Raw genomic sequence first — 10,084 nt, forward strand, 5'->3', positions numbered from 1 at the left:
TCTCAGCCTCTCCGTATCAGCCTCTCCGTATCGCCCCCTCCGTATCAGCCTCTCTGTATCAGCCTCTCTGTATCGCCCCCTCCGTATCAGCCTCTCTGTATCAGCCTCTCCGTATCAGCCTCTCTGTATCAGCCTCTCCGTATCGAAGCCTCTCCGTATCTCAGCCTCTCCGTATCTCAGCCTCTCCGTATCAGCCTCTCCGTATCGCCCCCTCCGTATCAGCCTCTCTGTATCAGCCTCTCTGTATCGCCCCCTCCGTATCAGCCTCTCTGTATCAGCCTCTCTGTATCAGCCTCTCTGTATCAGCCTCTCTGTATCAGCCTCTCCGTATCGAAGCCTCTCCGTATCGAAGCCTCTCCGTATCGAAGCCTCTCCGTATCTCAGCCTCTCCGTATCGCCCCCTCCGTATCAGCCTCTCTGTATCAGCCTCTCCGTATCGAAGCCTCTCCGTATCTCAGCCTCTCCGTATCTCAGCCTCTCCGTATCGCCCCCTCTGTATCGCCCCCTCTGTATCGCCCCCCCCCTGTATCAGCCTCTCTGTATCAGCCTCTCTGTATCAGCCTCTCTGTATCAGCCTCTCTGTATCGCCCCCTCTGTATCGCCCCCTCTGTATCGCCCCCTCTGTATCGCCCCCTCTCCGTATCAGCCTCTCTGTATCGCCCCCTCCGTATCGCCCCCTCCGTATCAGCCTCTCCGTATCAGCCTCTCCGTATCAGCCTCCTCCGTATCGCCTCCTCCGTATCGCCCCCTCCGTATCGCAGCCTCTCCGTATCGCAGCCTCTCCGTATCGCAGCCTCTCCGTATCAGCCTCTCCGTATCAGCCTCTCCGTATCAGCCTCTCCGTATCAGCCTCCCTGTATCAGCCTCTCTGTATCAGCCTCTCTGTATCGCCCCCTCTGTATCGCCCCCTCTGTATCGCCCCCTCCGTATCGCCTCCTCCGTATCGCCCCCTCCGTATCGCAGCCTCTCCGTATCAGCCTCTCTGTATCAGCCTCTCTGTATCAGCCTCTCTGTATCGCCCCCTCTGTATCGCCCCCTCTGTATCGCCCCCTCTCCGTATCAGCCTCTCTGTATCGCCCCCTCCGTATCGCCCCCTCCGTATCAGCCTCTCCGTATCAGCCTCTCCGTATCAGCCTCCTCCGTATCGCCTCCTCCGTATCGCCCCCTCCGTATCGCAGCCTCTCCGTATCGCAGCCTCTCCGTATCGCAGCCTCTCCGTATCAGCCTCTCCGTATCAGCCTCTCCGTATCAGCCTCTCCGTATCGCCCCCCTCCGTATCGCCCCCCTCCGTATCGCTCCCCTCCGTATCGCCCTCTCCGTATCGCCCCCTCTCCGTATCGCCCCCTCTCCGTATCGCCCCCTCTCCGTATCGCCCCCTCTCCGTATCTCAGCCTCTCCGTATCGCCCCCTCCGTATCGCCCCCTCCGTATCAGCCTCTCCGTATCAGCCTCTCTGTATCGCCCCCTCCGTATCGCCCCCTCTCCGTATCGCAGCCTCTCCGTATCGAAGCCTCTCCGTATCAGCCTCTCCGTATCGCCCCCTCTGTATCGCCCCCCTGTATCAGCCTCTCTGTATCAGCCTCTCTGTATCAGCCTCTCTGTATCGCCCCCTCCGTATCGCCCCCTCCGTATCGCCCCCTCCGTATCGCAGCCTCTCCGTATCGCAGCCTCTCCGTATCGCAGCCTCTCCGTATCAGCCTCTCTGTATCAGCCTCTCCGTATCAGCCTCTCCGTATCGCCCCCTCCGTATCGCAGCCTCTCCGTATCGCAGCCTCTCCGTATCGCAGCCTCTCCGTATCGCAGCCTCTCCGTATCGCAGCCTCTCCGTATCGCAGCCTCTCCGTATCGCAGCCTCTCCGTATCAGCCCCTCTGTATCAGCCCCTCTGTATCAGCCCCTCTGTATCAGCCCCTCTGTATCGCCCCCTCCGTATCGCCCCCTCCGTATCGCCCCCTCCGTATCGCAGCCTCTCCGTATCGCAGCCTCTCCGTATCGCAGCCTCTCCGTATCGCAGCCTCTCCGTATCAGCCCCTCCGTATCAGCCCCTCTGTATCAGCCCCTCTGTATCAGCCCCTCTGTATCGCCCCCTCCGTATCAGCCTCTCTGTATCGCCCCCCCCTGTATCGCCCCCTCTGTATCAGCCCCTCTGTATCAGCCCCTCTGTATCGCCCCCTCTGTATCGCCCCCTCCGTATCAGCCTCTCTGTATCGCCCCCCCCTGTATCGCCCCCTCTGTATCAGCCTCTCCGTACCCCCCCCATCAGTTTTTTTTCTCATCTTTATTGTCTGAATTTGTTTGTGGACAGAAATGGTAATATAAATGGTTTGTGCTGCATGAGATTTAGATTTTGTAGTTCTAAATAATAACTTTACATCAGAAACGGTTTAATCTCTAATAAAGAGTGTAAAAGGTATGAATGTTGACTCAGTATATGAAACAGTTTTCAGCTGTTTAGTGTCAGGTACTCACTGATAAATGAGAACAGCAGGAGTAACAGAGCTTTTGGCTTGTCTTTCTCCCTCTACAGACTAGTAAGATGGCTGCTGTGAATGATGACCTCTCATCTTCGCTGAAGAAAGAGTAAGAGAAGAAAGCCTGCAATTCATTGAGCCTCACGTCACCCATCAGTGGCCAGCATTTAAATATTACATTGTATCTACATACAGCATCTCAGCCCTTAATCACCGTTTAGCACAAGACTGTGATGAAATTGATTGGAGACTGTGTAAGAGGACCAGTCTGAAGAAAGGCTTTTATTTTTTCCCTCCTCAGAACACCAGAGAACATACAGAGCTCCTTCCATAGAGTTTTGAGTGCACAGTAATGGACACCCAGTGTTCACTCACATGCACAAACTGATATACTGATATGCATTTGTGTTAGAATAGCTCACCCTGCATTTACTTGAAGACCACCTTACTTAGGTTCCCATTGTGACAAAGTTAACTCGTAGAATTAAATAGAAAAGGTGACAGTACAATACCTAGCTTCTTTTTCTTCCAGTACTGGTTTAGTTAGTGGTTTTGTATTTGGGTATGAACAAACCTAAGTAGTAATCACCTGGATTTAGAGATGGGAAATTCAGGTCCAGAAAGTAAAAATCCAGAAAGGTGCAGCAGAGCTGCCAAGGCAGTTCTGGGGTGGACTTTTACTTTTCTGGACCTGAATTTCCCACCTCTGCCTGGATTCAAGCCTCTTACCGTTCAGATTTATTGCGTATTTATCACTGACCATTTTAGTGTATTAATGAGTACCTGCAATAATGTGTAATTTGTGGTCATTTCAGACTGTATATGTACCTTAGTCTGTTGTCATTTTGAAAACATGTAAAAGAGAGGATATTTTTTTCTTTCTATTATTTTCACAAAAAAAAAAATACAACTATATATATATATTAGGCCTGTCACGATAAAAAAAGGAAGATATACTGTCCCAGGCTTAATTATCCTCCTCGGACCCGGTTTGCTTGGTGTGCATTGTTTTCTCCTGGCTGGGTTTAGTAGGACCTAACAAGTATAAAAACTAAACTTAATCTTTGTACAGGAAGTCATTTTTGCAAAACAAAAACAAGTAAAAAAATCAAGTTCAAATTTCAGTCAAAGTTAAAAATAATGAAGTATCATGGAAGCAGAGATGTAATGTCCCCATATGAGGACATGAAAATATAAATAATATAAATAAATCATGAGGATAAAAATTGTGTTCTTAAAGGTAATACCATTTTAGGCCAATTTGATAAATCTAAAAACAGACATCATTTAAAAGGTCAATGTTTATTAATACTAATTTGGCAGATGTAATATCAAAAGTTTGTAGCATATTTTTAATTCTGAGTTTGGTTTAAAACACTCACCAGCCTCCAGTAACACGTTGTCACCTGTCGCAGTCTGCTGTGTGTGAATGGAGGTGCTGTTATTGATGTAGTGGTCATCGCACAACTGGCTAAAATGTTGATGTTCATTCTTATATAATTAAACACAACGGGCAATATGGAGGCCAGCACACACTATTGAGGTCATGTTTATATATTGTACGATAAATCTCTAATGTAATTATCGTGACAGGCCTACATACAGTACATGATTGTGTGAATTTGATTGAAGGGAAAGGGGTAGTGGTGATCACCGAGAGGAATAGCTTTCCCCAGCAGAGCGGCGTAGAAGCCTTAGATTTGTTAAATCTTAAAATTTAAGATTTCTTTTCAGAATTGTCTGAAATCTGCTGATCTGATATTGTGAATTTAAGGGTATTACATGAGAACTATCATGTGATTTTCAAGAGCCGTGGTCAGCGAACTGAAGGCTGAACTGAGTAAGGATATGGGGGTCTTTGGGAGCTTTGTGAATCAGTGCACCAGCCTCACCCTACTGACCAAGGAAATCTAGACTTTTCTGTAAATAAGGCTGAGATTAGAAAACTGGTTAATCTGTGATTGGTGGAGGAGCGCTAACTTTTCCAGCGTCTGTTGTCAGTGTGCACATCACTGTACATAAATCACTGCTATATTAAACTGTGTTCGTCTTAGAGGAGAGAACCGATCCTAAACAAGCTTAATAAAGGTTTAATTCTGTACTCTCACTCAGACTGGCCTCCACTGTCCTTTTTGTGTGTGTTTGCAAAATCATCATGGTATAAACAAACATATCTTCGATTTTTTTTTTTCTTTCCTAAATTTCTTCCCTTTTTTTTTTAGGTGGGTCAGCCTTAAAAGGGGCAATTTTGCTTACTGACTATACAGTGGGGAGAACAAGTATTTGATACACTGCTGATTTTTCAGGTTTTCCCACTTGCAAAGCATGTAGAAGACTGTAATTTTTATCATAGGTACTCTTCAACTGTGAGTGATGGAATCTAAAACAAAAATCCAGAAAAATACATTGTATGATTTTTAAATAATTAATTTCCATTTTATTGTGGGAAATAAGTATTTGATCATCTATCAACCAGTAAGAATTTTGGCTCTCACAGACATGTTACTTCTTCTTTAAGAAGCCCTCCTGTTCTCCACTCATTACCTGTATTAACTGCATCTGTTTGAACTCGTTACCTGTATAAAAGACACCTGTCCACACACTCAATCAGTCAGACTCCAGCATCTCCACAATGCCCAAGACCAGAGAGCTTTGTAAGGACATCAGGGATAAAATTGTAGACCTGCACAAGGCTGGGATGGGCTACAGGACAATAGGCAAGCAGCTTGGTGAGAAGGCAACAACTGTTGGTGCAATTATTAGAAAATGGAAGAAATGCAAAATAACGGATAATCTCCCTCGGTCTGGGGCGCCATGCAAGATCTCACCTCGTGGAGCATCAATGATCTTGAGGAAGGTGAGGAATGAGCCCAGAATTACACGGCAGGACCTGGTCAATGACCTGAATAGAGCTGGGACCACAGTCTCAAAGAAAACAATCAGTAACACTCTACGCCGTCAAGGATTAAAATCCTGCAGTGCACGCAAGGTGCCCTTCCTCAAGCCAAAGCATGTCAAAGCCCGTCTGAAGTTTGCAAATGACCATCTGAATGATCCAGAGGAGGAATGGGAGAAGGTCATGTGGTCTGATGAGACAAAAATAGAACTTTTTGGTTTAAACTCCACTCGTCATGTTTGGAGGAAGAAGAATGATGAGTACAACCCCAAGAACACCATCCCAACCGTGAAGCATGGCGGTGGAAACATCATTCTTTGGAGATGCTTTTCTGCAAAGGGGACAGGACGACTGCACCGTATTGTGGGAAGGATGGATGGGGCCATGTATCGTGAGATTTTGGCCAACAACCTCCTTCCCTCAGTAAGAGCACTGAAGATGGGTCGTGGCTGGGTCTTCCAGCATGATAACGACCCAAAACACACAGCCAGGGCAACTAAAGAGTGGCTCCGTAGGAAACATCTTAAGGTCCTGGAGTGGAGGGAGCTTAAAGTCCGTGTGGCCCAGCGACAGCCACGAAACCTGAAGGCTCTGGAGGAGATCTGTATGGAGGAGTGGGCCAAAATCCCTGCTGCAGTGTGTGCAAACCTTGTCAAGAACTACAGGAAACGTCTCATCTCTGTAATTGCAAACAAAGGTTTCTGTACCAAATATTAAGTTTCTTTTTCTGGTGTATCAAATACTTATTTCCCACAATAAAATGGAAATTAATTATTTAAAATGTATTTTTCTGGATTTTTGTTTTAGATTCCATCACTCACAGTTGAAGAGTACCTATGATACAAATTACAGTCTTCTACATGCTTTGCAAGTGGGAAAACCTGAAAAATCAGCAGTGTATCAAATACTTGTTCTCCCCACTGTATCTAACAATTTAACTTGTAGCTAACAAGTATCTTTACATCTAAACACTAGTAAATATTACTAGTTCTACTGCTGTTGACTCATAACTACCTCCAGCCAAGGCAACGGCATTTCATTTTCAGTGTACATTTAAATGGTAATTAAGTCTGTCTAAGTCATACAGGCTCTACATCTTACAGTTTTTCTCAATTGCTAAAACACTAAACCCGGTTGTCTGAACCAAATGCTCAGTGCCCTGAACCCATTTATTGAAATGGTCAATCTTTTGGCAGAACCTTAAGCACTTTTCACCTAGTTAGACACTTGCAACAACAACTTGCAAACATATTTTCACCCACTAAAACACATTTGGCACTCTGATGCACTTGGGCTGCATAATGTTAAGCACAGCTGGCAAAAGGGAAATTCAATGAAAGCACAGGTGTTTCAACTTAAACACTGCAACTCAAAATTGATAACACATGTGACTAATGAGGTGAAGACACCAATATAAGCCAGTCCATGGGGCCCTGTTTGTTGAAGTCTCACTATGGACAGAAACAATCAGAGAGGCAGAGTAAGAGTAAGAGGTGGAAGAGGTGGAAGAGGTGGAAGAGGAGGAAGGGGAGGTATGAGACGAAGAACAAATATTTCAGATGAAATACGGGCAACTGTCATAGACCATGTTCTTGTCCACGGGTTGACAATGAGGGAAGCGGGACTTCGAGTTCAGCCCAACCTAAGCAGATTCACTGTGTCCACCATAGTCCGAAGATTCAGAGAAGAGAACAGGTAATTGCTTTTTTTCATTTTGTACATTTGTGCAGTATGACTCAATAAAAAGGTGTTTCATTACACTCATTTTCCAATATACTTGTAGGCCTCGTACTACATGTATTTTTTTGTAATTGCATGTTCTTTTTGTAGAATTACCAGATTGCCACATCAGGGAGGGAGGCCATCTATGTTGTCCCCACGCCAAGAGACCCTCATTGTTGACATGGTCCGTCAGAACAATTCAGTCAAACTCTGTGAAATACAGCAGAAGATCATTGACGACCATGTTAATTTTGAAGGCATCACCAGTATCAGCATTTCCACCACTGATCGTGTCCTAAAACACAACAGGATGCGGATGAAGCAACTGTACAGAGTACCCTTTGAGCGCAACTCAGAAAGGGTCAAGGAGCAAAGATTCCACTATGTACAGGTAGGTGTTCAATACTGCTGTCTACTCTACAGCATAAGGTTGTCTTATGCTGTACAGCTTACAAAGCTATATGTATTTTCCCATAGAGAGTGTTTCAACTGGATTCCTCAGAACAACCACATGAATATATTTATATGGATGAAGCTGGGTTCAATCTGACCAAAAGGAGGAGGAGAGGCCGGAATGTGATTGGCCAACGAGCCATTGTTACAGTTCCTGGCCAGCGTGGTGGCAATGTCACTTTATGTGCTGCAATCAGCAATCATGGTGTTCTCCACCATCATGCCATATTGGGGCCATACAACACTCAACACCTCCTGTCATTTTTAAGTGATCTTCGGGATATTGTGTTAGGGTTTCAGCAGCAGGATCATGAACAGACAGAGCATCCTGTCTATGTCATTGTGTGGGATAATGTGAGTTTTCACCATGCCGTGCAGGTCAGAGAGTGGTTCACTAGAAACCAAGAATTCCTGAATGTCTTCCTACCACCATACTCCCCTTTCCTCAATCCAACAGAGGAGTTCTTCTCTTCATGGCGCTGGAAGGTTTATGACCGACAACCCTACACCAGGGAAAATCTCTTGCAGGCCATGGAACTGGCCTGTAATGATATAGGTGTGGATGCATGCCAAGCGTGGATCCGGCACACTAGAAGTTATTACCCACGCTGCCTGGCAAGGGAGAATGTGGCCTGTGATGTAGATGAAGTCCTGTGGCCTGACCCAGCACATCGACATGATGTTATAGAGTAGATTTTGTATGCACTTTTGTTGTAAAGTTTATATATATATATATATATATATATATAACTTTACAACAAAAGTATATATTATTTTAGGACTACACAGGCTAAACAAGAATTTTGTTTTGAAAATGCATTTTTGTGAACAATAAAGGTTATTTCTAAACACTTAATGATCTGGTCGTTTTGTTTTCCTTTTTTCTATGTTGTGTGTAATGACTGCTCAGTAGTGTTTTCATTTTGATTGACTCGGGGTCTGATCTGACAGCATTGTTTGCTTTTGAGCGCTGTTTGAACTGTTTTGAGGTGATAGTTTGGTTTTGCAGGAAGAGTCAGATGTTTTGTGAATGTAGTTTGAAAATTGAGTTTTGAATTTACAGTTTAGCGACATGGAGGGACAATTTCAAGAAATGTGTCTTAGCAATTGAGAAAAACTGTAATCTCAGAGAGGCTAAGACTCGAGTCCTTTACCCGGCAGGGTCGCAGGAAACATAGTAGAGGTCACTTTTTTCACACTAGAGAGCAGATCCCAAACTCTCCGCTGTTCAAAAGGCAGGCACCACCTGAACTGAAAAGCCTGAACAGCTCAGAGTTCTTACAGTCTCATCCAAAGCAGCTAAGCTGAAAGCATGGTTCGAGCTAACAAATGATAGGGAAGACAGTAACTGTAGAAAAATGGATGGCTGGTTTAGTTTTCACAACTGATGCTCACAAAGCAGGGGAAACTGTAAGAAGACAGCTGAGTGTTTTCAGAAGCAGGTTCCTTAGTTCCTTAGTTCCTAACGGAATTCCGAAATGGCTGTTAACAGAAGCGGTGGAGTCCATGCATGCTGAGCTCTCTCGTAAGCTCCTGTTTCTCCTATGGAAAGAGATCCTATCCAAAGGCCACAAAGCTGGAAAACCAGCTCCACCTTCCTGCGTTTTGTGGGGTGGGCTTGTGTTTTCTTCTCTTTTTTGTCTCTCTTTGTCTCTTTAGATCTTTAGATAAGTCTTTGTGCCTGTATACTCCACCACTGTAGCCACCAGGGGGTGCCAAAGGACAAAAAAAAACCCTGTAAGGGAATAGTAAAAATTGTGTCAGGATGAGGAGAACTGCTCAGTCATAGGCAGAGCCACTGGGGAGCAGGACAGATAGCCAGGGGCCTCCAGAGAAGCTTTCAGGTCCCAGAAGCTTGAAATAAAATATGAAGGGAAAATGATTGTAAATCACATATTGATTCCATCATGTTGCTTATTCTCCCGAGATGAGGTGCCATTAATCTAGAAGATCATGGGAAATGTAAGGCAGTGAAGGATGCATCTATGCTGGCTTCACAAATGAGTAAAATGAAGGTACCTGAGCGGACAGCCCAGCAGAAAGCAGCACAACAGACAGGGATCTTATCCCAGTCAGCGTTCCCTCATTTTCCCTTATTATTATTTCCCTTATTATTATATATTTCTGTTGAATAGTGCAGGTGTGCGCCGGAGGCAGACACAGGGAGCGGGTACAGTCATTAAAGCCTCTGGGAATGTTCTGATCTGTAGAGTTTTTGTATGAATCTAAAGTTGGGTTTCAGTGAAGCGTTCAGCACGAGAAAACACCCATCTGCCCTCCTCTCTGAGAGCGGACAGGCCACGGTCTTTACATTCTGATAAACGTGTGTGACTGACAGATCTCCATCACTAAAATATCTCCATCACTAACAAATCTCCATTACTGACAGATCTCCATCACTAAAATATCTCCATCACTAAAATATCTCCATCACTAACAAATCTCCATAACTGACAGATCTCCATTACTGACAGATCTCCATCACTAAAATATCTCCATCACTAACAAATCTCCATCACTAACAAATCTCCATAACTGACAGAT

General features: G+C 45.1%; 1 protein-coding gene across 1 annotated transcript in view; it reads left to right on the forward strand.

Annotated features, from left to right (window-relative positions):
* The window catches only part of LOC140575364 (LHFPL tetraspan subfamily member 3 protein-like), a 7,976-nt gene extending 3,396 nt beyond the window's left edge, over positions 1-4,580 (forward strand). The window contains exon 3 of the mRNA XM_072695660.1: positions 2,526-4,580. Within this exon, the coding sequence (XP_072551761.1) occupies positions 2,526-2,530 (5 nt within the window). The 3' untranslated portion in view covers positions 2,531-4,580. The remainder of the gene's footprint in view (positions 1-2,525) is intronic.
* Positions 4,581-10,084: the final 5,504 nt, after the last annotated feature.

The sequence above is a fragment of the Salminus brasiliensis genome, chromosome 13 (genome assembly GCF_030463535.1).
Source record: "Salminus brasiliensis chromosome 13, fSalBra1.hap2, whole genome shotgun sequence".
Lineage (NCBI taxonomy): Eukaryota > Metazoa > Chordata > Actinopteri > Characiformes > Bryconidae > Salminus > Salminus brasiliensis.